The sequence below is a fragment of the Micromys minutus genome (assembly GCF_963924665.1).
Source record: "Micromys minutus genome assembly, chromosome: 31".
NCBI classification, from domain to species: domain Eukaryota; kingdom Metazoa; phylum Chordata; class Mammalia; order Rodentia; family Muridae; genus Micromys; species Micromys minutus.
In genome coordinates, this window is record NC_137966.1 from 2,664,872 (window position 1) to 2,691,302 (window position 26,431).

Here is a 26,431-nt window from a genome sequence, read left to right on the forward strand (position 1 = left end):
GATGCTCCCCTGCATCCAGATGCTCCCCTGCGTCCAGATGTTCCCCTGTATCCAGATGCTCCCCTGCGTTCAGATGCTCCCCTGTGTCCAGATGCTCCCCTGTGTCCAGATGCTCCCCTGCATCCAGATGTTCCCTTGTGTCCAGATGCTCCCCTGTACCCAGATGCTCCCCTGCATCCAGATGCTCCCCTGCGTCCAGATGCTACCCTGCGTCCAGATGCTCCCCTGCGTCCAGATGCTCCCCTGCGTCCAGATGCTCCCCTGCGTCCAGATGCTCCCCTGCGTCCAGATGCTCCCCTGCGTCCAGATGCTCCCCTGCATCCAGATGTTCCCTTGTGTCCAGATGCTCCTCTGTACCCAGATGCTCCCCTGCATCCAGATGTTCCCTTGTGTCCAGATGCTCCTCTGTACCCAGATGCTCCCCTGCATCCAGATGCTCCCCTGCATCCAGATGTTCCCTTGTGTCCAGATGCTCCTCTGTACCCAGATGCTCCCCTGCATCCAGATGCTTCCCTGCAGGTCCTGTCCACCTTGCCTTTTAAATTCATTAGGAAGTCTCAGTATTCATCTCTCTCCAAACACAATGTAACCAGTTGTCTTACCCTCAAGCTCTTGTTGCTACACCTTCTCGCCATGAGCCATGACTGACTGTATCTTCTCCAATGGTGAGCCAAAGTACATTCTTTCCTTAAAAAAAAAATCAGGATCACAGAGCCTCCCTGGTTTTCCTGCTTCCCTGCTCACTCATTATAGTCTTTATTCTCCACAAAGCAGACGGAAGAAGCTGTTATAAAAATGAAAATCAGCTGCTTTTGCCATGGCACCTCCTAGGTAGCTGTGTTGAGGTGAGGCTGAAAATCCCGTTCCTGGCCACCAGCTGCCAAGTGGATGACTGACAACTTTGTGCTGAGCGCATGGCTACAGGAGTCACTGCTGCTGCCCTGGGTGAAGAGTGATGAGGTGGTTTGTATACGCTTGGCCCAGGTAGTGGCACTTTTAGAACGTGTGGCCCTGTTGGAAGAAGTGTGTCACTGTGGGCCTGAGCTTTAAGACCCTTGTCCCAGCTTTTTGGAAGCCAGCCTTCTCCTGTTTGCCTTTGGAACAAGATGTAGAACTCTCAGCTCCTTCTGCACCATGCCTGCCTGGATGCTGCCAGGCTCCCACTTTGATGATAATGGACTGAACCTCTGAACCTGTAAGCCAGCCCCAGTTAAATGGTGTCCTTATAAGAGTTGCCTTGGTCATGGTGTCTGTTCACAGCAGCAACGCCCTAAGACAAATGGAAAGGTTATGTGGTCTGAAGCAGGGTGTCTTGACCTATGAAAAGTGCCTCTTCTGTTCAGTCAGGACATTGTTGTTATAGACTAAGGCGATCTGTCTTGTTGGATACATTATGGATGCCAATCCGAGTGTCCTCTATCTGGTCATATAAAAGAGAAGAGAAGGATGTTCCCAGGCTGACAGATACTACTGTGCCTCAGTGGTTAGGGAGTAAAAAGAGTTAGCAGAATCTAAAAGCTTTTCAATCTCTCTAAAGCAGATGATGTCCTTGGGCTGGAGAGATGGCTCAGTGGTTGGTTAAGAGCATTGGCTGCTCTTCCAGAGGTCCCAAGTTCAATTCCCAGCAACCACATGGGGATCTGATGCCCTCTTCTGACGTGTGCATATATATGCAGCAGAGCACGCATACATTAAATACATAAATAAATAATCAGATGATGCCCTCAGTATGTTAATCGGAAAACCCTTAAGCAAAGAAGCGAAACCAGAGCACCCACAATTCAGTGTTTTGTCACTCCACATGTCCTGCAACACAAATACTGGCCCATTGCTCCAAAGAACAAATGACACACTGAGAAAAGTGAAGAGGAGGAGTCTGTAGAACGCGCTAAGCTTTCGGCTAAGAGAACAATGGAGGTGAAAGAGAACCATTAGGGACAGATTGCTGAGAGACGTAATGAGCCCTCACTGAAGGTTCTCCTTCTCAGTCCAAGTATAGCCAAAAATAAGTAGCATCCGTTTTCTAAGAGCCACAAAGCCAGGTGGTGCTGGTGCAGGCTTTTAGTCCCAGCACGAGGCAGAGGCAGGCAGATCTCTGTGAGTTTGGGGCCAGCCTGGACTACAGAGAGCGCCCCAGAATAGCCAGCATTCCACAGGGAAATGCTGTTTTGAAAAACCAAGCAAACTAACAAACAAATCGAAACAAAGGCATAATAACTAATTAGTCAGACCTGGAGGGTGGGGAGGAATCAGGAAACAATCGGGAGGCAGTGGCAAGAGAATTAAGAATTTAAGGTCATCCTTGGCCACGTAGTGAGCACAAGTTCAACCTGGGCTTCCGTCAAATGTGGCCACTTGGGCCTTGAAAACGAGTCCTTGGGAAACAGTGACAAGACTATCCTGAAGCTCAAGGTCAGCCTGGTCTACATCGTGAGTTCCAGACCAACCAGGGTCATACACGAAGCCCCGAATCAGCCAATAAACCAACCAGTCAGTGCAAATCTACTCACGATGTCCCCGTGATCAAAGCTATCTGGTGACGTGATCTCAGCTGTTAGTCCACGCTCCTCTCTTACTGTAGATAATCTCATTTTCCGTCTGCCACCAAGCTCCAGACACACACACACACACACACACACACACACACACACACACACACACACACACACACACGCGCGCGCGCGCGCGCACACACATTGCTTCTACCAACGCACTCAGTATGTTATGTTCCTGTTTCCCCAGCTTCTGTACAAGCTGACCCTTTGCCTGAAACGCCCCCTGCTGGTCTGCATCCAACCCACGTGGCTCCACCCACGTGGCTCCACCCACGTGGCTCCACCCACGTGGCTCCACCCACGTGGCTCCACCCACGTGGCTCCACCCACGTGGCTCCACCCACGTGGCTCCACCCACGTGGCTCCACCCACGTGGCTCCACCCATACGGCATCCACACAAGCATTGTTTGTCTGACCAGATTCTTCCCTCACACTGTGAAAATGACCTTTTCAAGTATTTGTACACCACCCACTGTACACTCTTTCTTACTGGGGACCCAGGCTAGGCCCTCCACATTGGGCAGGTAGTGTATCACTGAGGGCCATCCTCAGCCCCTCTGCCTGAAAGATGCTGGCTCACAGGGGCACATTGCCGCTTTCTTTGGGGGAGGGGGAGTGGCTGCGGGAGTTCATTTAGCCCAGGCTAGCCTCACCCTCAGTATATAGCCAAGGTCAGCCTTGAAATACTGATCCTCCTGCTCCTCTGTCCCGAGTTCTAGGATCACTGATCAGTACCAACACACCTGGTTCCTTCCACATCCTTTCGTGTGGACAAGGTCTGATAGGACCTTGCTGCATAGCCCAGGGTAGTTCCTCCCTGTCTCCATAACCTAGCTCTGGCCTATCTTTGCTGTACCCTTTAGAGCCTACAGTTTGGCACACACAGTAGACACTTAGCACGGGTTTACCGAGTAGACACATGAGCAAGGACCATTGGCAATGCTGCCATGTCTTGCTCTGTGGTGTGTGTGAGCCGGTCCCGGTCAGAAGCAATGAAGCCAGTATGTGCTTGGAGGTGGGAAGAAGTCATTTGAGGCAAAAGAAAGGGATGCCGGGTCAGGATGCTCGGGGACTCTTTACTTTCCTCTTCGCAGCTGTCTCTGTGGCTCTTTCGTGGGGATCCGGTTGTTGCTATTACCAGACTGGCTTTTCTGGGGCAGTACTCAGAGAGCAGCAGGCCCTGGGCTAGCCATCTCCCTGGCCAGGTTATATGACGGTGACCGCTAGGGGGCACTCCAACTCACAGCATCTGTCTCCAGGGCCGCCAGCTGCCTGGGAGGCTTGCTGTCTTTTGTTCCTGAGGCCTTTCTTTTTCTCTTCTCTGTTCCTTGCTGTTTCTCTCTCTTCTCTCGTCAGAATTTTCCTCTTCTACTTTACCCTCAGCTCTTCTCCTCAGTCTCTGTCAGCATCTGTGCCAGTGTGAGACACAGGGCAGTCATGTGATCGGCCTGCTCACCAGGGAGGTCACAGCATAAGCTGAATTCCCCTAAAACCAGAAAGACAGTGACACTTCCTGGAAGGCCTGCCTTGGGGAAACTAAAGGGACAAGTGATCGTCTTAACCCTGGTGGCTCCACAGTCTGGTCCACAGCGACTTGGCTGTCTGACTAAGCAGCTAACTGCAGTAACACTGCTTTATCTCACTGAAGGACAAACAGGCTGCAGCCCAAGGTGAAATGTGGTACTAGCAGGTTCGAATCCTTGGACAGACTGCTTAACCTGTAAGCATAATGTATCAGGGCTGTACATGCTTACAGCTGTGCATGGAGTTAGTCTATAGGCCAAGGCCACCTGACCAGCTAAAGTAGAGCTGGGACCATCTTTGAACTCTCAGAGAGAAACACTTTTGGGCAGAGGGAACTGAAAACAGGATGCCCCCTCTAATTGGGCTCTTTTCTTTCTTTCTTTCTTTCTTTCTTTCTTTCTTTCTTTCTTTCTTTCTTTCTCTCTTTCTCTCTTTCTTTCTTTCTTTTAATAGATATTCTCTGTATTTACATCTCAAATGTTATCCCCTCCTCCACTCCCCTCCCCGCTCACCCTTCCCATTGCCTCCATGAAGGTGCTCCCTCTCCCAACCACCCTCTCCCACCTCAGCACCTTGGTGTTCCCCTACACGGGGAAACGGAGCCTTCACTGGACCAAAGGCCTCTCCTCCCATTGACTGGGCTCTTCTTTTGGGGAGCGGTCTCTGTGGCAAGCAGAGCCACAGGAACTCCTGTCCTTGGGTCTTTCCGGAGCATTATCCGTCTTTGTGCCATGGACTTCTCTGGGAAGTCCCAGAGAAGCACAGGTCTGTTTGGGATACATTATCAGTGTCAACCTGACTGTTCTCAACTTGGTCGGGTAAGAGAGAAGGATGTCCCCGGACTGGCAGATGGCAGTTGGGGAACAAGAGCAGCTTGCCCCGGACTGGCACACATTGGCGGTTGGGGAACAAGAGGAGTTTGCCGAGTCCAAACGCTTTCCAATCTCTCTAAGGGAAGATGATGGCCACCAATAAGTTAGTCAGGAAAGCCCTAAACAAAGAAGGGAAGAAGCCCCTCACCCCGACCGTGCCGTAGTGATGATACCACCCGTATCTCCTCGGGTGGTAGGAAGGATGAGATGGTTCAGACACTGTCGAGGCCGGGGAAAGGGCACACTGGTGGAAGCCCTCACAGGAGCTCTGCCACTGAAGGGATGGATCCTACACACAGACTCTCAGAGATGGGAAATCAAACGAGTTGTGGTGTTTCCAGCTACCGTCTTACTGGCCATAGCAGAGTATTCAACGTCAGGCATGGTGCTGTGCCTATAACCCTAATATTAAGGAGGTGGAGCAGGGCCAACCTCAGCTATATAGAAAGTTTGAGGCTAGCCTGGCTACCTGAGACCCTGTCTCAGAAATGATGATACATCCGCTTTCTTCCCACCAGGATCAAATCCCTGCTCTGCTGCCCCCAATGGACATGGCACTTCTCCTGTCCCCTACTCTCCCCTCTCCTCCTCCCCCCTCCCCTCCACTCCCCTCCTCTCCCCCCACCTTTCCCTCCTCTCCTTCCCTTCCTCCTCTCCCTCCTCCCCTTCCCTCCCCTCCCATTTACTCCCTTCCTCTCCCCTCCTCTCCTTTCCTCTCCTCTCTTCTCTTCATATTTTTAAAAAAGATTTATTTATTTATTATATATGAGCACACTGTAGCTGTCCTCAGACACTCAAGAAGAGGACATCAGATCTCATTACAGATGATTGTGAGCCACCATGTGGTTGCTGGAAATTGAACTCAGGACCTTTGGAAGAACAGTCAGTGCTCTTAACCGCTGAGCCATCTCTCCAGCCCTGTACTTTTTTTTTTTGTTTTGTTTTTTTAAATAAAAGAACCCACTATGTAACCCAGGACGGCCTCGAACTTAAGGACTTAAGATGATCCTCCTTCCTTAGCTGCCCAACTGCTGTGATTACAAGCATACATCACCACATCCATGCCTGGCTTCTTTATTTTCCCTCTATTTTCATTTTACTCTCTCTTCCCCTCTCACTCTCACATTTATCTTCCATCCAATCCTCTTTAAATAAAAAAATTAAAAATTAGATTTAGTCACTTTATTTATTTAGTCATTTTATTTATGAATGTTTTACCCCCACACGCATGCATCTGCATTGTGTGTGCTTGGTGCCCTAGAAGGTCAGCAGAGGGCATCTGGTCTCCTAAAACTGCAGTTACAGATATCTGTGAAGTATCAGGGTGCTGGGATTGAACCTCAGTCCTTCACAAGAACAAGTGGTCTTAACTAACAAACCATCTTTTTCTGCCTCTTAGTCCTTTTAAATTAAAAATAAACATTTAAATGTGTGTGTGCATGCATGTATACATGCATGAGATCAGAGGATAACTTATGGGAGTCTCCCGTCTCTAACATGTGGGTCCTGGGCATTGAGCTCTGGTTATCAGACTTGATGTTAAGTGCATTGTCTTTTGGCCTCTCCTTCCTCAGTTTGGACAGGTTCTCATTCTATAGGTCAAGCGGGCTTCAAACCTGTGACCCTTCTGCTCAACCTCCTGAGCACTTGGAGGGCGGGTGCTGCGGGAGCCCACCTGGTACCACTGGTTTTCCTCTTTATGGAACACACTGTGGTAAATGTGAAGCCTGCCCTTGAGCTCTGACTTCCAGAGAGGAGAGAAGGGGGTAAGGAGTGTGGGGGTGGGGAGGGAGTAACAGTGGCAGAGCTTTTGCCAGGCCTGCAAGGGGCTTAGGGAATGAAATCGACACGGACATCTACTTCTTTACTGCTGACATGACGTTTTTGATGGGTGTGGCAAGGGCAGGATCTTCCGCTTGGCTGGGGACCCAAGGCCTCCCAGTGAAGGACAAGATCCCAGTAATGATTAGTTTGTTGCATCATGGAAGATTTGCTCTCAGGGATCCTAGCCAAGAACGACTCTGTTAATGAGGGTCAGCTCCGTGGACTTCCTCTCCTAAGCTAGCACACATTTCCTTCTTCCTGGTGCTATAGCCCCTAGCTCAGGATCACAGAGAGACCTGGATGTGTGCAAACCTCCCGTGTATAGGCAGACACAGTTCTACACTCATGCCCAAGCAGGCCTGTCTGCTAAACAAATGAGTGCACACTCACATACAACACCCACACAGACATCTCCCATTCGTCGCACACTTTCAGACACACAGTGTGCCCAGACAGCCACCCTGACATTCAGTACACATTCCCACAATGGCAGTTGCCAAAGGTGGCTGCCAGCGACTCTTGTATCTTCCCTACCATCTGTCAATAAGAAAAAAAAATCTGTTCTCCTCCTGTTGAGTGTTTGTGGAAGCAATGCTCTGACATTCCTGCAGCCATGCTGGAGAGGACTGGGAGGGGGTTATCTATGAATGAGTCCAGCTAGCCTGAGGCTGCTGTGTTGGAAGGAAGCCTAGCTGGTCACATGAAAGGGGGAGCCATACGGAGGAGCACTGGTATACCAGGCACCTGAGTGAGGCCAGTCCAGCTGCCACACATCAAACCCATGGGGTGCCATCTGACCGTCTAGTACCTTTACCAAATTCTTGATAGTTCATGGAAAATGTTTATGAAACAGGTATTATATATTCCAGGCTGGCCCTCTGTAGTCAAGGATGACCTAGAACTCATGATCCTCCTGATTGCCCCTTGCCAGTGCCCAAACTTTAAGCTTACACTGCTATATATCCAGGGCTTTACTGTATGCCAGTGGGCTATCAAAAACCAGCCCTCAGAAACAGGTATTGTTATATTGCCCAGAGGGGTCTGAAACCCTTGGCAGCCCTGTTTTACCTTCCCAAGCACTGAGATCACAGGCATGGACTTTCACGCCTAAATCTGGGCTACCCCATACCATATGAACGCTCTGTCTCTCATAAGCGTTCCAAGACTATTAGCTATTGCATAATGTAGTCAGGGAGCCCTTGCAAGACTTGGTATGCCATCTGAAGTTTCAGCATGTAGAAATTACGAGCAAAGTACATTTCGTTTCATCTTAAGTTACCTATCCTGTGGTATTTCCTTATAACAATAGAGAATATACAATACTCAAGTCAAGAAAACACATGGATAAACTACTCTAAAGGGCTCATGTGGGACTATAAACCATAAGCATGAAAAAAAATCATAGTTGGCAAGAAATGAGAAGTAAGCTGGGAATCCAATGGGTATGGGTCCTGGAACTCAGTTGCCTCACCTCTGTGAACCTCAATTTCCTTATCTGTCAAAGGGGTTCAGTGATAGCAGATGGTATGATCTGATGATTAGATGAGACAGGCTATCTCGGACTGCTCTGTGGACTGTTCTATGCGTCACCTCCAAGCCTGGAATGGCACCTCAAATGTAAAAGCATCCCTCCTCAGGTTAGAGATCTCGGCCTAAGCAGCAGACAGGGAGGTGGGGTTTGTATGCTCTGGGCCTCCTGGATGACTTTAAAACATTTTGACCTTCAGGTATCCAAAAGAAAGAGGAATGTAGGAGTGACCAGGCCACTTCTTGGCATTATCCAATCCTTTCCATAATTTAGCTGCCTGCCCTATGTAATTACTTTTCTTTGCATCTGAGCTTAGAGCAATAGTAGTTCCCGATAACTAGAGGCTTAATAAGGCTAAGTCATAATAAGTGTCCTGTAGAATTACACACTGCATTAACACCAAATGGGTTCATTAGAAATTCATTAGGCACGATTCCTGTGGCTGCCATAGGAATTAATCACGGTTAGCCAGCGGCAGGAAAGTGGGTGATGGATAATTGCATGCAGAGTAGGAAGATCCTTTGGCATCTGACTCTGGCCCGAAGCGGTGGATTTTGGGAGTCATAGACTGTTTCAGGTGTAAGTTTGCAGGTGAGGTTGCTTGGATGTTGTTAGACACACAGAGTTAGGACACCTTTTCTTTCCATTCTGACCATAAAAGCTGAGCATAGCACAACCGACTCCATGATGAAGGTATCAATCACTTAGGCCATAAAATTCAGTACATAGTTCCACCTACCAAGATGAAAACAAAGACCCAATCCTCCACAGTTCTGGGAAGGTCTCTAAATGTACAGACCTTGCCTTCTGACTTCTGCAGTTCCGTTTCTGTTCTTGGTAACTGAAGCATGTCAACCCAAGATATGGTTTTTTTGTGCTTAAAAGTTTACCCTGAGGGCTAGAGGGATGGCTCAGCAGTTTAAGAGCAATGGCTGCGCTTCCAGAGACCGTGGGTTTAATTCCCAGCACCTACATAACAGCTCACAACTGAAGTTGGAAAGTCAGAGTGTGCTCTAATCTTCTGGCCTGCTTACTCTCAACTGCCTGTCTTCCAATGAAATCCTACCATGTTCCTCAAAGAGCTGATCTTTGAAGATCCTTCAGCCAGTGCATCTTCATGGAACTATCAATCAAGGCTCCCCGAAACCAAAACCACACGTCTCTAACTAGGCCAACTGTACTTTCTTGGTATATTTTTGAGACAGGGTAGCCTAGACTGACCTCCAGTTTGCCATGTAGCCAAAGTTGAACTTGGACTTCTGACCTTCCTGCCTCTACCTCCAGAATGCTGGGATCACAGGCATGAGCCACCACGTCTAGTTTATGTGATTCTGGGGATTATTAAATCCAAGGCTCTGTGCATGCTGGGCTAGCAGCCCGCCGACTGAACTACCTTCCTCTCTCTAGTCATCTTCTTCCTCCTCTTCCTCCTTCTCCTCTTCCTCCCCCCTCCCTCCTCCTCCCCCTCTCACTCTTCCTCCTCCTCCCCCTCTCCCTCCTCCTCCTCTTTCTCCTCCTTCTCCTCCTCCTCTTTCTTCTCCTCCTTCTCTTCCTCCTCCTCATTTTTAGACAGGTTCTCACTATTTAGCTCTGGTAGTCCTGTAATTGAATAGATACATAGACCAGGCTAGCCTCCAACTCAGAGATCCAGCTGCCTCTGCTTCCTGAGACCAGGAGTTACAGGAATGGGCCATCACTCCCAGCCCATATTTTCTTATTAGCTAATATTTATTAAGTTAGGCTGTCACTGGCTTATGACAGCTTACTTAGAACTTCAGTACAGATATTACGTGAATCTGGTAGAAACCATACTTTTTGGGCTACCATGCTAGGGATTCAGACACAGGGCTACTTTCATGCCAAGGATCCTTACATTTTTAATCTGTACTATACACATCTAACCCCATACTTTTTTAAACCTTTTTTTCTGGGCTAGTGATATCCCACTCAATAGCCACTATCCTCTGTTTGCTTGTGACTTCCGGTGGAAGTCCAGCCCCGCCCCACATACCTCAAGTAACACTGTTCTTGCCAGTGCACGCTCATCTGTAATGACAAGGTTTTATCATTCTTGTTCATGCACATGCACTTTCCCTAACCACAGTCTCCGACGCCAGGACGCTGGTGGAGTAAATGGTGATGTATCTACACAGTGACTGACAATCCAAAACGGTGTCGTGGTGTACTCCTGGAATCCCAGTATCCACAATGCTGAGGCAAGGAGAGGGTTTCAAAGTTTGAAGCCAACCTGGACTACGCACTGAGATTCTATCTCAGAATCAAACACAACAACAAACACCAGGTGTGGTGAGTGACACACATCTGTAGTCTCAGCACAGGGATGACTGAGGCAGGGGGATCACAAGTTTGAATCCAACTCAGGTATATTAGTGATTTTTCCCCCTCTATGTGAGAAGATACAAGAGAGAAATAACTTAGAATAGAGTTATTTTGTCTAATGGTTTCAGAGCGTCTCAGCCCATCTTAGTTGGAAGACCACGGTGACAGGAGTGACTCAGTCTGCACAGACAGGAGTCTGTGACTACAGCATCTCAGAGAAAGAAAGGGGGGAGGGGGATAGGGAGAAAAAGAGGGAGGGGGAAGGAGGGGGGATGGGGAGAGGGGGGGATGGGGAAAGGGAGAGAGAGAGAGAGAGAGAGAGACTCCAGAGGGAGGAAATGGTATATCCAAAGGCTAGACAGGGAAGGAAAGAAGCTAAAGGTTAGGGGCTAAAGAGGGGGTGTGGGATGGGGATAAGCTTCCAGATTAAACTATCTGCTATGTCACTCCCCTCTCACACATAACTCGGGGCTCAGGGAATTGAGAGAATTAATTGACAGATACGATTCGCATGACCCCGTGCCTGGATAAAGCGAACAAAAGGAAGTCCAGGGTTCCCCCTTTGATCAGGGACCCAAACAGTTCCCTTCTCTACATATTCTTCTCAAGATGGCGGTGGCTGTTTGAGACACAGCCAGAGTCTAGGTGGGAAGTCCAGGTGTCCAAGAAGGGTAGCCTTGGAACTTTCTTATCTCCATTGGGGTGTATTTGCCCCACTGGTTCAACGGCCCCATAAAACCTGCAGCTGGAGTTCATTTACCTTTCCGGGGAAAATGTTCAAGCAGATGAACCCCAGAATAAGAGGAGAGATATGGGTGGATGGAGGGTGGCAGGTCAGATGAATCATGGGAAGAGGGTGCAGCCAAGCCAGGCACCCCGGTGCTAGTGTCGTCTCGACCCGGACCTTGCCACTCCCTTCCGGTCCTTGTTGGCGGAGCAGCTTGGACGAAGCATTTCTCCCCGTTTGGGAGAAGCTGGCGGGCAGGGAGCTAAGTGGGAACTAGAGAGGCCGTGGGTGCGCCCTGCCAGCTTCTCACTCACTCACGGCTTCCGGCCCACCGCTGTGAACTCCTGTTTGCTACTTCCCCACGCTCGTCTTGAAGAGAGAGAGAGTCAGTGGGATCAGCCACAAAATGCCCAACGCCTGTCACCTGTTACTGTCAGTGCTACTTCCTCAGTACTATTGTTCTGTAGAGAAAATTCTCGTATGGCTATGGGAGGGAATTTATTACCTTGCCCTGATGGGGTATGTGTGTGTGTGTGTGTGTGTGTGTGTGTGTGCATGTGTGTGCATGTGGGTGCTTGTGTGCATGTGTGTGCATGTGTGTTCGAGTGTGTGTGTGTGTGTGCTTGTGTGTGCATGTGTGTGTGTATGTGCTTGTGTGTGTGTGTGTGTGTGTGCAAAAGGGCAATATTGCTGTCGTTAGTTCTCTCTTTTTATCACATGGGCTCCTGGGGATTAAACTCAGGCCATCAGGCTTGGTGTAGAGCCATTTGCTGATGACCCTGTTTTGTTATTTCTTAAATTAATCAGTTATTATTTTTTAAGACACTGTCTCACTCTAGAGCATCAGCTGTCCTGGAATTCTGGATAATCCCCCTGCTTCAGTCTTCCTAGTTCTGAGATGTACCATAATGCCCTTCTGGATATCAATATTTTACATATAAGACCGTTTTTGTGTGGTGTGGTGGCGCACACCTTTGATCCCAGACCGGGGAGTCAGAGGTAGGCAGATCTCTGTGCGTACAAGACCAGGCTGATCTACAAAGTGTACACCCTGTCTCAGACTGTTTGTCCCAGTAACCCATCCTTCAGTCTTTTTACATTTGTTGTAAAGAAAACAATAGGGGCAGGCTGGAGAGATGGCTGAGAGATTGACAGCACTGACTGCTCTTCCAGAGGGCCTGAGTTCTATTCCCAGCAACCACATGGTGGTTTGCAACCATCTGTAATGAAATCTGGTGCCCTTTTTTTGGCTTGCAGGCATATATGCAGGCAGACCATTGTGTATAAATGAATGAATGAATGAATGAATGAATGAATAAATCTTTTAAGAAAAGCAATAGGGGCTTTGTACAAAATATGGAGCTTTCTATGTACTTCATTTTGATTGGTCCTTCCCTTCTCCTCCCCTCAGCCCTCTCCTCATGGTACCTTTTTGCTTGCTCTCTTCCCCATGGTACCCTTTGCCCCCAATATTTCCCTTTTCTATGCTGCTGTTGTCTTTCCTCCCCTCTCCCTTGGAACTTTTTCTTCCTAGTCATATGGGCTCTTTTCTTGCTTAAGAATCCATCCTTAGCTTAGTCCTAACTAGTCATCTGACATATATACACCCAAAGGTATGAATAATATTTACTTATTTATGATAGAAGAGGATAGAAAACAGCCCAAAGTTTCTGATAGAAAGTGAATTATACATAGACTAGAATGTGACTGATTGATTGATTGATTGATCGATTGATTGATTGTGATACCGGAGATAGACCATTCCCATACCTGGCCAGCTCTGTACCACTGAGCTATTTAAAATGATATAAACACCAAGTGTGCTGGTGTGTGTCTATATTCCTACCTTCTGGGAGTGTATGTCAGGAGGATCAGGAGATTAAGGTCATCCTAGACTATGTAGGGTGTTTGAGGCCTGTCTGGGCTATACAAAACTCTTTCTCAAAAGGGAAAAACAAACCAAAAGACAAAAAAAAAAAAAAAAAAAAAAAAAAAAAAAAAAAAAAAAGAGGGAAACCTAGTTGAGATAAGGAGTTCTAGGATTGGAAACTGAAGACTGGCGTAGTCTGTGTCAAAGCTGACTTCTCATCAGTTCAGGCAGCACAGAATCACTCAGGTGGTTCAGCAGAGAAAAGTACTTGCTGCCAGGTTTCACCTGAATCTCTGAAATTTGGTTACACACACACACACATACACACACACATACACACACACACACACACACACACACACACACAGAGAGAGAGAGAGAGATACATAGATAGATAGATAGATAGATAGATAGATAGATAGATAGATAGGTAGATAGATATATAGACACATGCATAGATACATAGACAGATAGATACATACATAGATACATAGATAGATAGATACATACATACATACATACATACATACATACATACATACATACATACATAGATTGATAGAACCTACCAGTCCCTGGTTTCATAGTCAGCAACTGTGGTCAATTCTGCTTTGAATAGAAATGACAGGATTTCATAGAGAGGAGAACCCAGGACTGGAGAGTTGTTGTTTGCTTGCTTTTGGTTTGTTCCTGAAACAGGGTCTTGCTCTGTAGCCCATTCTTGGTCTTATAACAATCCTCCTGCTTCAGCTCCCCAAGTACCAGGATTATAGGTGTCAGCCACAGTGCCCAGGTGAAACTTCGTAATTAACAGCAATAACAGTGAAGGTGCTGATGAGGACTTTTACATGATTGCTACTTTAGTGTGGCCCAGGAGCCACCCCACAAGCAAAACTGGCATCTGTCACCCCGAAGACCGGAGCCCCATATGTAAAGTGGCTCCTATGACATGTAGCTTACAGACCGCACTTGTGTGACTTGGGTCTAGGTTGGCCTGGGTGTTCCCCGGGGAAGGCTCATGTCTTCCAGACTGCCACATGCAGTTCTGTGCACAGTACTTGGTGACTGGAGGCTGAGGACAGGTTGGGGATGGGCAGAGAGGGGATGAGCAGAGAGGTGAATGACCACTCTGAGGCTGTCCTGGCCTTGGCCTTGCTGAGACTGGTAATAGGACTATAGGTGGTTTTTCCCAAGGTGAATAACCTTGGGGCTCCTGCCCACATCATAAAACATCAAGCACCTCCCGGTTAGGGGCAGGACTGGGAAGTGGGGTGACTTTGGGGCTAAACCTTGGTAGTTGGGAGTGTTTATAAGCTAGGACTCCAGACTCCTCAGTACCAACCTTCTTCCTCAGCTTCTCTTGGCTGCCAGCTCTCTCCCAGCACCATGGCCTTCAGTGGCAAATATGAATTTGAGAGTGAGAAGAATTACGACGAGTTCATGAAGCGTCTGGGTGAGTGAACTTCTTTGTGTCCCTTCCTTGGGGCTGGCTGCTTATAACCAGCTCTGGGATAGGAACCTAAACTCTTGGGGTAGATTAGGACAGAACTCATCCATCCATCCATCCATCCATCCATCCATCCATCCATCCATTCATCCATCTATTCATCCATCCATCCATCCATCCATCCATCCATCCATCCATCCATTCATCCATCTATTCATCCATCCATCCATCCATCCATCCATCCATCCATCCATCCATCCATCCATCCATCCATCCATCCATCCATCCATCCACTCACCCACCCACCCAACCAACCAACCACCCAACCAACCAACCAACCAACCAACCAACCATCCATTCACACTTTTGTTGAGCAAATACTCTGTTCTGTTTCTAAGGATAACCAAAGCTGTAACACATCCTTTGATTTTAAAAGACTTAGAGAATTTTAGTATCTCTACTTTGTGTATGGAAGGCAGGAGGCTCAGATAAAGTTGTATCAACATTTAAGGCCACATAGTAGTGATTGGTGAAGTAGAGATCTGATGTTTAATTGTTCAAATGTTTTTATTATTGTTGTTAGAAGTAGGGTCTCATGTAGTCTAAGCTGGCCTCAAAACCGCCATGTGGCTGAGGATATCTTTGAAATTTTGATCCCTTTGCCTCTCTTTCTGATGCTGGGACCATAGGCATATGCATATCGTGTTTTACGTAGTGCTGAGGACCAGGGATTCACTCATGCAACCTCAGCATTGTATCAGTTGAGCCACATCCCTAGTCCTACTCAAAGTTATTTAACGTCTGCTACATGCAAAGTCTGTACCATTATTTGGGATCTTTTGGTTTTGTTTTAAGTGTCATCTCTCCAGTCCACTGTCCCAATATTCTTGACAAGGCACCTCAGCATGATTTACCTAAGTCAGTGACAGAGGTCATTAACACTCAGAGCCCTATCATGAATAGTGTCAATATATCCTGCTAGGGAGAGATGACCAAAAAGTTAATATAGAAACCAGGTTTAACGAGACAGTCCACATAGCTAATCAACAAACTTTCTTCCCTTACTGTGCATTTTGGGTAGAGAGACCAGTTGCTGTTGTTGTTGTTGCTGCTTGCCTTTTGACAATGGTCTGTGGTGAGTTGACCTTAGACACCGGTCAGTTGCAAAGTGTCAAAGAGAAGTGGATTGGACAGTCCTATCAACATTTCTGTGCACAAGCATTGAGGCCATGTGATCGCCAAGGGTCAGATGGAGCTCGGGTGGTAGTCGGCATATGCCCTGGTTCTATCACCAGCACCGCATAAGCAGTGAGTGCCTGTAATCCCAGCTTTCAGGAAACGTGGAAGGAAGGTCAGAAGTTCAAGGTCATCCACAGTCCAGGGCTTGTGGGACTGTTAAAAAAAAAAAGGATAGTTCCATGAGACCAATGAACAGTCTCTTGTACCTTTTGTCCTTCTGTTGGGTCACAGTGGCCCTGAAAACAGAGCCCTGTCCCTCTGTCCCATAAGGCCTTGTGGGCAGGCTACTTTTTCTTCTGAGTCTTCATTTCTTGTGTGTGTGTGTGTGTGTGTGTGTGTGTGTGTGTGTGTGTGTGTGCTCGCGCACGCACTGTAAGATTTATTCATTTTTATTTTATATCTGTTAGAGTTTTGCCTGTATATGTAAGTGCCTCAGGTCCCCAGAGGTCAGACGAGGGCACTAGATTCCTTACAGTTGGAATTACAGATGGCTGTAAATTGCCATATGGGTGTTGGGAACCAAACCCTGCAAGAGCAGTAAGTGTTCTTAACTTTTGAGCCCGCTCTCCAGCCCCAGTTTCTTATAAAATAGAAGTATTAGAAGACTCAATCTGTAGAGATGGCTCAGTGGTTAAGAGCACTGGCTGCTCTTCCACAGGTCCTGAGTTCAATTCCCAGCAACCACACAGTGGCTCACAACCATCTTTAATGAAATCTGATGCCCTCTTTTGGTGTGTCTGACAATAGCAACAGTGCACTCATAACTAACTAAATAAATAACATAAATAAATCTTAGGAAAAAAAAGCAGACTCAATCTGAAAGGTTGCATTCATTCTAAAACTTCCTGGGCTAGGCAAACTTTTGCAATATTGATATATTACTGTGGGAAGATCTGGTATTTTTTTAATTAGGATTTTTTAATGTATGTGAGTGCTTTTCTCCTATGTATGTCTGTTTACCAGTGTTTCAGAAGGTTGTGAGGAGCCATGTGGGTGCTGGGAACTGAACCCAGATGCTCTGTAAGAAGTGCTTTTAATCACTGAGCCATCTCCCCAGCCCCCACAATTTGCTGTTATTGAAGAGCATCAAGTAGTCATGAGGAGCTGTGAGAGATACAACCACACTGAATTTAGTGCTCACTTCAGCTCTGAGGGTTGGACCTTACTGCCACCACACTGTGAGATGGTGCTGTGTAAGCACTGGTCCCCTGGCAGAGCTGGACTTTGAAAGCACGTGCCGTCTGTATTTCAGACACTGTGTTCAGATCTGCAGGCGAGCCTGCCTCTGGGGAGACAATCTCCCTCACCACATCACAGGGCTCTAAGTAGATCCCATGTGTTTTGCTTGTCACTGGGCCCAGGTCTCCCAGGAGACGTGATTGAAAGGGGACGTAACTTCAAGATCATCACAGAGGTCCAGCAGGACGGACAGGACTTCACCTGGTCCCAGTCTTACTCTGGGGGTAACATCATGACCAACAAGTTCACCATCGGCAAAGAATGTGAAATGCAGACCACGGGGGGCAAGAAGTTCAAGGTGAGAGGCCCTCTGGTTGCTCATCTCTGTCTCCCCAGGCCAGAAGTCAGCTTCTCTAGCTTAGATATGACCCTCTGCTCCCCAGGCCGAGCCTTCAGCATGGAAAGCTTGCTTTTCTTTCTTTTTTAATTCTCTTTCATTTTACTTATTTACATTTCAAATGTTGTCCTCCTCCCATGAAAAGCTTTCTTACCTGGTAGTTTAACGTTTCTGCCATCAGCCAGAAACACAACATACACCCAAGACAGACACAAAAAGCTGGTAGGCTGGGTGTCACAGTGGGCTGTGCACAGCACCAATCTCAGGACTTGGGGGGCAGAGTTCCAGGCCAATCTGGTCTACATAGTTCTGGGACAGCCAGGGATACACAGAGAAATCCTGTCTGAAGACACACACACACACACACACACACACACACACACACACAGCTGAGCATTTCATGTAACTCACCTCAGACACTTACTGAATTGTCTGTCTGTCTTTCTACCTACCTACCTATATTTATACCTATCATCTCTCAATCTATTATCTATCTCTCTGTCATGTATCTGTCCACCTATCTACCATCTATGTCTCTCATTGAGGGTGGTATGGTATGGGGGTAATGTGGTGTGAGGTGGTGTGGTATGGGGTGGTATGGTATGGGGGTAATGTGGTGTGAGGTGGTGTGGTATGGGGTGGTATGGTATGGGGGTAATGTGGTGTGGTGTGGTGTGGTATGGGGTGGTATGGTATGGGGGTAATGTGGTGTGGTGTGGTGTGGTATGGTGTGGTGTGGTGTGGTATGGTATGGGGTGGTGTGGTATGGGGTAGTGTGGGGTGGGGTGGGGTGGTATGGGGTGGTGAGGTGTGGGGTGGTGTGGTGTGGTGTGGGGTGGTGTGGTTTGGGGTGGTGTGGGGTGGTGTGGTATGGTGTGGGGTGGTGTGGAGTGGTGAGGTGTGGGGTGGTGTGGGGTGGTATGGGGTGGTGTGGTGTGGGGTGGTGTGGTGTGGTGTGGTGTGGGGTGGTGTGGTGTGGGGTGGTGTGGTTTGGGGTGGTGTGGGGTGGTGTGGTGTGGGGTGGTGTGGGGTGGTGTGGTTTGGGGTGGTGTGGGGTGGTGTGGTGTGGGGTGGTGTGGTTTGGGGTGGTGTGGGGTGGTGTGGTGTGGTGTGGTTTGGGGTGGTGTGGGGTGGTGTGGTGTGAGGTGGTGTGGTGTGGGGTGGTGAGGTGTGGGGTGGTGTACGGTGGTGTGGGGTGGGGTGGTGAGGTGTGGGGTGGTGAGGTGTGGGGTGGTGTGGGGTGGTGTGGTGAGGTGTGGGGTGGTGTGGTGTGGTATGGTGTGAGGTGGTGAGGTATGGTGTGGTATGGTGTGGGGTGGTGAGGTGTGGGGTGGTGTGGGGTGGTGTGGTGTGAGGTGGTGTGGTATGGTGTGGGGTGGTGTGGTATGGGGTAGTGTGGGGTGGGGTGGTGAGGTGTGGGGTGGTGAGGTGTGGGGTGGTGTTAGAGGCATACACTGCATGACCAGCTTTTTTTTTTTTTTAATGTGAGTGCTGGTGATTCAAACTCTAGTTTCCTTACCAACTGAGCATTCTTTTCTGCCGTCCCCTCCCTTCCCCTTGTTTTTGAGACCCTTGGGAATGGCAGGCAACTACTCTGTCGTCGGAGCCAGCCCTACGTGTGTTATTCTTAAAAACGACCTAAGCGATGCCAAAAAAGGGAATCATTAGACCACGACCAGAGGTTTCATGTCCAACACTTCCTCTCTCTCGCAGGCTATCGTGAAGATGGAGGGCGGCAAGGTGGTATTCGACTACCCCAACTATCACCAGACCTCGGAGATCGTGGGTGACAAGTTGGTGGAGGTGAGTGTGCAACATTCTTACTGTTTCTACTTTAAAGAGGTGCTTGGTGAGGCTCAGGGACAGCCCGTGGCTTGCCTCGGGTCACACAGCACAGAGGCACGGCCACACTAGCTGACTTCCTGAGGACATTCTCAGCCTCTCCTAGAGGATCAGTAGGCCACACTGCCAGGTTTCTTTCTTGTCTAGCCAGGTTTCTTTCTTGTCTAGCCAGGTTTCTTTCTTGTAGGACTAAAATACATCTAATCATGGTGGCAAATGCCTATCATCCCAACTCTCCGGAGGCCAAAGCAGTCAGCCTTGACTAGAGCGAGACACTGACCGCAAACACGCACGCACTCACACGGAGGTCAGAGGATATATCTCAGTGGAAAATGTTTGCCTGTGCACGAGATCCTGGGTTCACCCCTTAGTGCTGTCAAAATCAAATGAGAGAAAACCAATGAAATGGTGTCGAAGCATTAGAAAAGGAAGGATAAAGAGGACAAAGGCAGACCACAGGGTCAACGGGCTTGCTGTCAAGCCTGAGGAACTGAGTTCAATTCCTGAGACCCACGTGATGGAAGGTGAGCGCAGTTTGCCGGCTGTTGTCTGACCTCTGCATGCGCCACGTTTTTACCCACACACATAGGAAAAGAATCAAAGTTAGCATCTTCTGCTCTGGGTGAAATCTGGCCTGTTGGAAGATTTGATGAGAGCCATAAACACTTTCCTATGTAACGTCAGTGGGTCCTAGTTTCTAAATTAGGCGTGCAAGGGAGAGCTGAGGGCCGGACACAGAGAGCCCAGGTTTGTGTCCACAAGACTTAATCTTCAAACACTGAACCAACCCTCAGTTTGCTCCTCTGTGTGATGGGAACAACCTCCTGGGGCTCTTGGGAATTAGAGACGGAATAGTGTGAAAAGGGGCCTGGCATACGGTGGTCAAAAGGAGTGGTGATAGCCTAGGGGCTAACATGCCCTCACTCCTGCCCCGGTTCAGCGTTTTACCACATTTTCTCTGCAATGTGACTCCCGTAACTGGCCTGTAATCTAAGGCCCAGAAAGCAGGGAGCCTGCCTTGCATCCATCCACCCATAACCCAACAATGTTAGCTGGCCTTCCTTCGGCCACACCCCTCGATGACGTCAGTGCCACTGCGGGGGAGGGGGGGAGCACACTGACTCCCTCTGATGTGGTCTCTTCTTTCAGATCTCCACCATCGGTGATGTGACCTATGAGCGTGTAAGCAAGAGGCTGGCTTGAGTCACTGGGCTGGGCTCTGAGGGGCTGCAAGCACAACCCACCAATAAAAGCATGCTATGGAAACTCTGCTAGCTCCAGAGTTTCTTTGTTTCTGTTTCCGGGAGTCTCAGGGCAGCCCCGGGAAGCATTCAAGCAGGCCAGCTGTTGGCCCCGAGGGACCTGAGGGCTCTCCCACGGTAGAGGGAGGTGTGAGTGTTGAATGTGGGATGCAGTGCTGTGTCCTTGGAGGCCGTGGTACACTTCTGTGGGCATCTTGTGCCGTGTGCCTCTGTGTTGTTGGTAGGCTCCTTTAAGGGCACAGTGCGGAGCTACAGGGACGGCTGAGAGGCTGAGAGTGTTCAGCAGGCATGAAGACTTGAGTTCAAATCCGGGCGTGGCTGTGCCTATACCTGTGACCCCAGCTCTGTCGAGAGTAGTGACTGCAGAATCTTGAGGACTTCATGGCCTCCAGCCTACCTCCAGGTTCAGTGAGATATCCTGGTTCAATGAAGGAGGGGAGACACACAGGGCAACCCCCCCCATATCTTCCTGTGACTGCCATGTGTGTGCTCATACACCACACCCATACCTCACACAGACACACACACACACACACACAGACACACACACACACACACACACACAGACACACACACACACACACACACACACACACACACACACACGTATCTGAGAGGACACCTGTTATGCTAATATCCTCTGAGCCAAACAACTGCAATCCTGGGGAGTCCGGCAGTGCCCCTGTGCAAGAGCATTATTGCAGCTGGGCTTGTCGACTGTTTACACCCCTTGTGGCAGGGGTGCCGAACCCAGCCTGGCCCTATCGCCTGTTGCACGCAGAGCTGCCTTAATCGCATATGACTTCAGGGAGGAGCCAGAGGATAAAGGTTCTGGAAGGCCAGGGAAGGGAGGCTCTGTCTATGTGGCTATTCATCTCTGCTGAGTGAGGCTTTCTAGGCAGCCTTGTGAACACAGGACAAGCCTATCCTAACTCATGGTGGGATGGTGGGGGTGACAGTCTGCATGCTGCAGAAGTAAACACTCTGCTTTTTGCATACTATTTGAGTCCTTTTTTTTTTTTTAATGACTCCTGGGAATTCCTTACACTGGCAATCGTGGTCCCTCGGGGGGGTGGGGACTAGAGCCATGGCTTAAGAAATCCTCTGAAGTAGCAGGTTTGTGTCTACTGATGGGAAACTGTCCAGGCACAGGGCAGAATGGAGCAGAGCAGGCAGGCAGCCTGCTGGCCCCTCACTACAGTGGGCCTAACCTAGAGCACAGAACAGGGCTGTTTCCATCTTCTTCCTTTGGAGTGCTTGCCACATCTGACTTTTCATCCAAGGAAAGTTCCTGGTGTCATCTCCCAGGAACTGCGTGGGCTTGGTGGCCTTCAAGTCACCAGTTCATAGACGATGGGAAAGCCCCTCGGCAGGTTCAGCTCCATGATGGCCTCTTCTGAGAGATGATGCCCCAAAGGCTGTTGCCATGGGGAGCAATTGACCCCCTCCTTGATCTGGGGGACAATTTCTTCATTCCAGAAGGGCAGCGCTCTGGCAAGTGTCCTTCAGGCTCTCACAGGAGGGCAGCTGGCCCTCAGTAAGGTATGCCTGCCTGCGATGTAGAAGGGATGATCAGGCTCCACTGGAGGCAGCGGGACATTGTAAGATCGTCTCTAGATACCTGTGCCTCACCATGCTCAGCAGCAGTTTCTGCTTTACTGAGACCTGTTAGACCTTCACAGTGTTGCTCACTGAGGCGCCAAGTCCTGACCACCGGCAACCACATCTGGTCCCTGCCATCCAGGACTGTCCAGAGGAATCGGCTTGCTCTCTTTCACACGGAGGCGAAGCAGATGTCAAACTCATAGGCAGCATCTCGCAACGCCCGCGCCTGCCCGCCGCACTTTGTCTCCTCTTGGCCCACCAGGCTCGGGTCCGGGTCGTACCAGCGGCTGGAGTGGTTTTCCAGGTTCCAGGTGCTCTCGCCAAGCCTGATCAGCACAGTTTGTAGGCAGCCATGGGCGATGGACAGAGGATGCAGCAACTCCTTACTTTTTTTTTTTTTTTAAACATTACATTTGTTTATGGGTTGGTTGTAACAAGGTATCCAGCCTGGGCTTGTCTCAAACTCACTATATCAAAGATGCCAGTATGTTCCGTGACGTTCAGCCAGAATCTTAGCTCTTCATGTAAAATTTCTAAAATGCATATCTATCTCACTAATATGCAAATCTGCTTTAATAGGTGCTAAATTTTATGCATTTAAAATTGTTGGGCTGGAGAGATGGCTCAGTGGCTAAGAGCACCGACTGCTCTTCCAGAGGTTCTGAGTTCAAATCCCAGCAACCACATGGTGGCTCACAACCATCTGTAATGGGATCCGATGACAGCTACAGTGTATTTACATAAATAAAATGAATAAATCTAAAATTGTCTTGAAATGAATATGATTTATTATCGGTAAATTTGATCCATATGCTTATTCTAGATCCCCATATATCCCATTCATGTAAAAAATTTCTTGTGTGAAAAGGGCTTGTGAGCGGCAAGTGGGAAAGTTCCCAAAGATTGAGCTTAGGGCTTCCCTGTTACCAAGGAGACGCTAAACAAGAGCATCCTGGATGGTTTGATGCAAATACAGAATGAGAATTCAAGGTACTGCAGAATCCATTTGCAACATAACCCAAGACCTCAAGCACCCCACTCAATCACAGAATACAACCATTTGGTTCCCAATGTGACCTTGGCTGCTGTCCGCTGGTACAACAGGCAAGGAGCCCATTGCATGGAGATGAAGTGTCAGGAGCCAGGCATTTGCAGTATGAGCCCAGAAGGAAGCAGGTTCTCCTAGGAAAAGGAGTCTGGATGTCACAACCCTTCACACAGCTCAGTGAAAGAAATACAGTATGGGACCAAGGTGGGGTTTTTGGTTTGTTTGTGGAGAACTCCACTCATCTGCCTCCCCAGGGCCAAGACTACAGGTGTGCACAACCATACCTAGCTGTACAACAGAGAGGCTGAGAACTCACGGGTCCAGATGTGCATTCTCCTCTGAGCATGCCAGCCAGCCCTTGTATATTTCATCATCCCTGGATTTCTGGAAAATTCTCACATCCGTCTTATGAGGAAGCTGACTAAACATGCAGATTCTGGGCCCCGTCCCTCTTACAGAAGGTTCCAGGTCATTCTGTACTTGCTCAGGTTTGATGTGCTGAATTCAGACAGATAGCCCTTGGGAACCTTTTAAGGCCACTTTTGCTTGTGTGTGCGTGTGCACGTGTTTGCATGTGTGTGTGTGTTTTAACAGAGTTTCAATATGTATCCCTGGCATTATATAAACTAGGCTGGCTTCAGACCCAATAATCAGCCTGCCTGCTGGGATTAAGGGTGTGTATGTGGGCCTGCACACTTGTGCATAAAGCCATCTCTGCTTCTTCTTTTTTCCTTAACCTTTTCTAGTCATGATCTGATGTGGCAACAAAGTCTAAACAGAGTATCCATGTCTGGAAGAAATCCGTTGCTCTTTCTGCTTGAAAGCTAGGGCTGTGACTCCGTGGCTCAGCATTGCCTAGAGCTCACACCACCGGGCCAAAAGTTCAATGGTCTCCATGGTAACAGATGGGGAATAAAGCCACAGGAAAGGATGTGTCCAGGAGAATTCATTACTCTTCATGCACTCAATTTATTTTATCTGAGTCGCCTAAGCCCAGAGCCCCTTGCCTCAGTGGGTCTTGCGAACCGTGAGTGAGTGCTGTTTCTGCTCTCTACCAAGACATGGTTGCTGAGTGACATCCTCAGTATGGCCTCACTCTTTATGCCTTAGAAGATCAACCCAGCCAGACACCCCACGGGATGGCAGTGCTCATAATGCCTTCCCTGCCAAACAGAGCAGAGGGGCTGAGAGCACACTGTGCCATTCTCCACCTCAGTGGAGACTGTGGTTTATTTTACCACACACATTGTAGTTTTGAGCTGGGGTCTCACAGTGTAGCCCAGACTCACCTCAAACTCACAATCCTCCTGCCTCTACCCACTGATGATGGCAGTAGGTAGTAGGCTACCATGGATGACTGTTTTACCTTTAAGAAAAACATCTGTGTGTGATATATGTGTGATATATGTTCTGCAAGTGCACCCATGTGTGGGGGGTCAGAGGGCAACTTCGACATGGTCCTTACTTGACACTAGGTGTCTTCTTGCTGCATATGAAGCTGCATGGAGCACATAAAGAGTATTGTCTCCACCTCCCATCTTGCTGTACAAGTGCTGGGACTGTGGATGTACAATACTGTGTCTGGCACATAAAGATGCGAGTTCTGGAGATCTGGCCTCAGGTTTTCATCCTTGGAAGGCAAGCACCATACCAACTTAGCCATCTTCTCTCTGCCTTTTGCTTTCCCTTCCTTCTTTCCCTCTTTGCCTTTTCTACCTTCAGTGGTACTGGGGACTACAACCAGACTTCTGTGCATGGTAGCCAAGTACTCTGCAGCCCAGCCACGGAGCTACATTCTCAGCCCTTGAATCTGTCTTTGCTGATTGGGAGGCCCAGATGGGAAGGTCAGTTGAATCCGGGTGTTCAAGACCAGCCTGGGCAACATAGTCTGATGTTACTAGAAGCAAAATGCAATTATTGTCATCATAAGTAGCAGTCCATCTTAGATTTTAGGAGTTGTATAATAATCACCATTATTTTAAAGATGCTGGCCTTGATGCATATTCTATTGTTGGTCATGAGACCCCAGCAGGCAAGTGTGGTCACCACCCTCATTTTAATATGTAAAAACAGGTTAGGAGAGCCTGGCCAATTGTCTCCCAAGGGCTACCAACTCTAGCTAATCATGCAGGCTCACTCTGTGAGGCTGTAGTGCCATTGTTTAATAAAAAGCTAGTCTAGGTGTTGCTGTGATGATTTTTCTCCCAGATTTTCTTATTTCTTAGATGTGTGGCTTCAAAAACAGCAGGTGGATGGGGTCCCACTGAACTAGCTAAAGAACAATGTTTTAAGTTTCCCAGAAGAGGAATGCAGGGCTCAAGGTTGCAACAAAGAAATTACCCAAGTTGGCTTGATAGCTGACCCTGCCAAGTATAGACTTCACTGCTGTAGCAGGTCAGCTGTTAACCTGCTGGCATGAAGTCTAAGAGCTCAGGGTTTGCCAGTTTTCCATGGCTGTGCGCATCAATTCCTTGCAGTCAATCTACCACTGGGTTGCTTTTGAAGAGCAATGGTCGATGCGGGAGAGCAGGTTGGGAGGCCAAGTTTACTCATTCTTCTGCTCAGGGAAGGCCTGAGGTCCACAGGCCTTGGTCTTCCTGCTGACAGCTCCAATGTGGTAAAAGGTCGTGTGTTTGAACACTTGGTCCTCAGCTGGTGGCCTTGTCTTGGGACGTTGTGGTAGAACCTATTGGGTTTGGGACCCAGCCTTGACAATGACAACCTGGTTCTACTTCCTGTCCCATTTCTGCTCTTGATCCACGGAGATGTGAGCAAACGACCTCCTGCCATAGCTGTCACGAGCTCCTCATGCCCACCATGGCTTCTCTGCCACCGTGGACTGCATTTCAAACCATGAGCAAAATTACACATTTTTCTCCTTCAGGCTGCTTTATTGATTGGGTCGTTTTGTCACAGACACGAGAAAGCTCATAAACCACTTGATCTCTTTTACTGCTCACCCAAAGGAGACTCCCACTGAGATCGAGTGGGGGGGGGAGAGGGCTGACCTGCTAAGAGATGTCCAGACAAAGGCAGCAGAGACCAAGAGCAGGTGATGTGTTTATTGCAGGACATCTGGTCCTGAGAATCAGGCTAGTTCTAGGGCCTCGGTGGAGACGCTTCTCTCAAAAGCCCCAGCCCAGAACAGACAGATACAAGACTCCAAACCAG

General features: G+C 48.6%; 1 protein-coding gene and 1 pseudogene across 2 annotated transcripts; one reads left to right on the plus strand and one right to left on the minus strand.

The window, feature by feature from the left end:
• Positions 1–14,624: 14,624 nt before the first annotated feature.
• Positions 14,625–20,548, plus strand: FABP6 (fatty acid binding protein 6; the record flags this gene model as incomplete). Its single annotated transcript, XM_080942547.1, has 4 exons — positions 14,625–14,694; positions 17,289–17,464; positions 19,217–19,306; positions 20,495–20,548. Exons 1-4 carry the CDS (start codon positions 14,628–14,630, stop codon positions 20,546–20,548), a joined length of 387 nt encoding a protein of 128 aa, XP_080798673.1. The 5' UTR covers positions 14,625–14,627.
• Positions 20,549–21,813: 1,265 nt separating this feature from the next.
• LOC308440254 (phosphoglycerate mutase 1-like) lies at positions 21,814–22,566 on the minus strand (annotated as a pseudogene). The gene has a single exon. The product of its transcript is annotated as a phosphoglycerate mutase 1-like (transcript).
• Between the last annotated feature and the right edge of the window lie 3,865 nt (positions 22,567–26,431).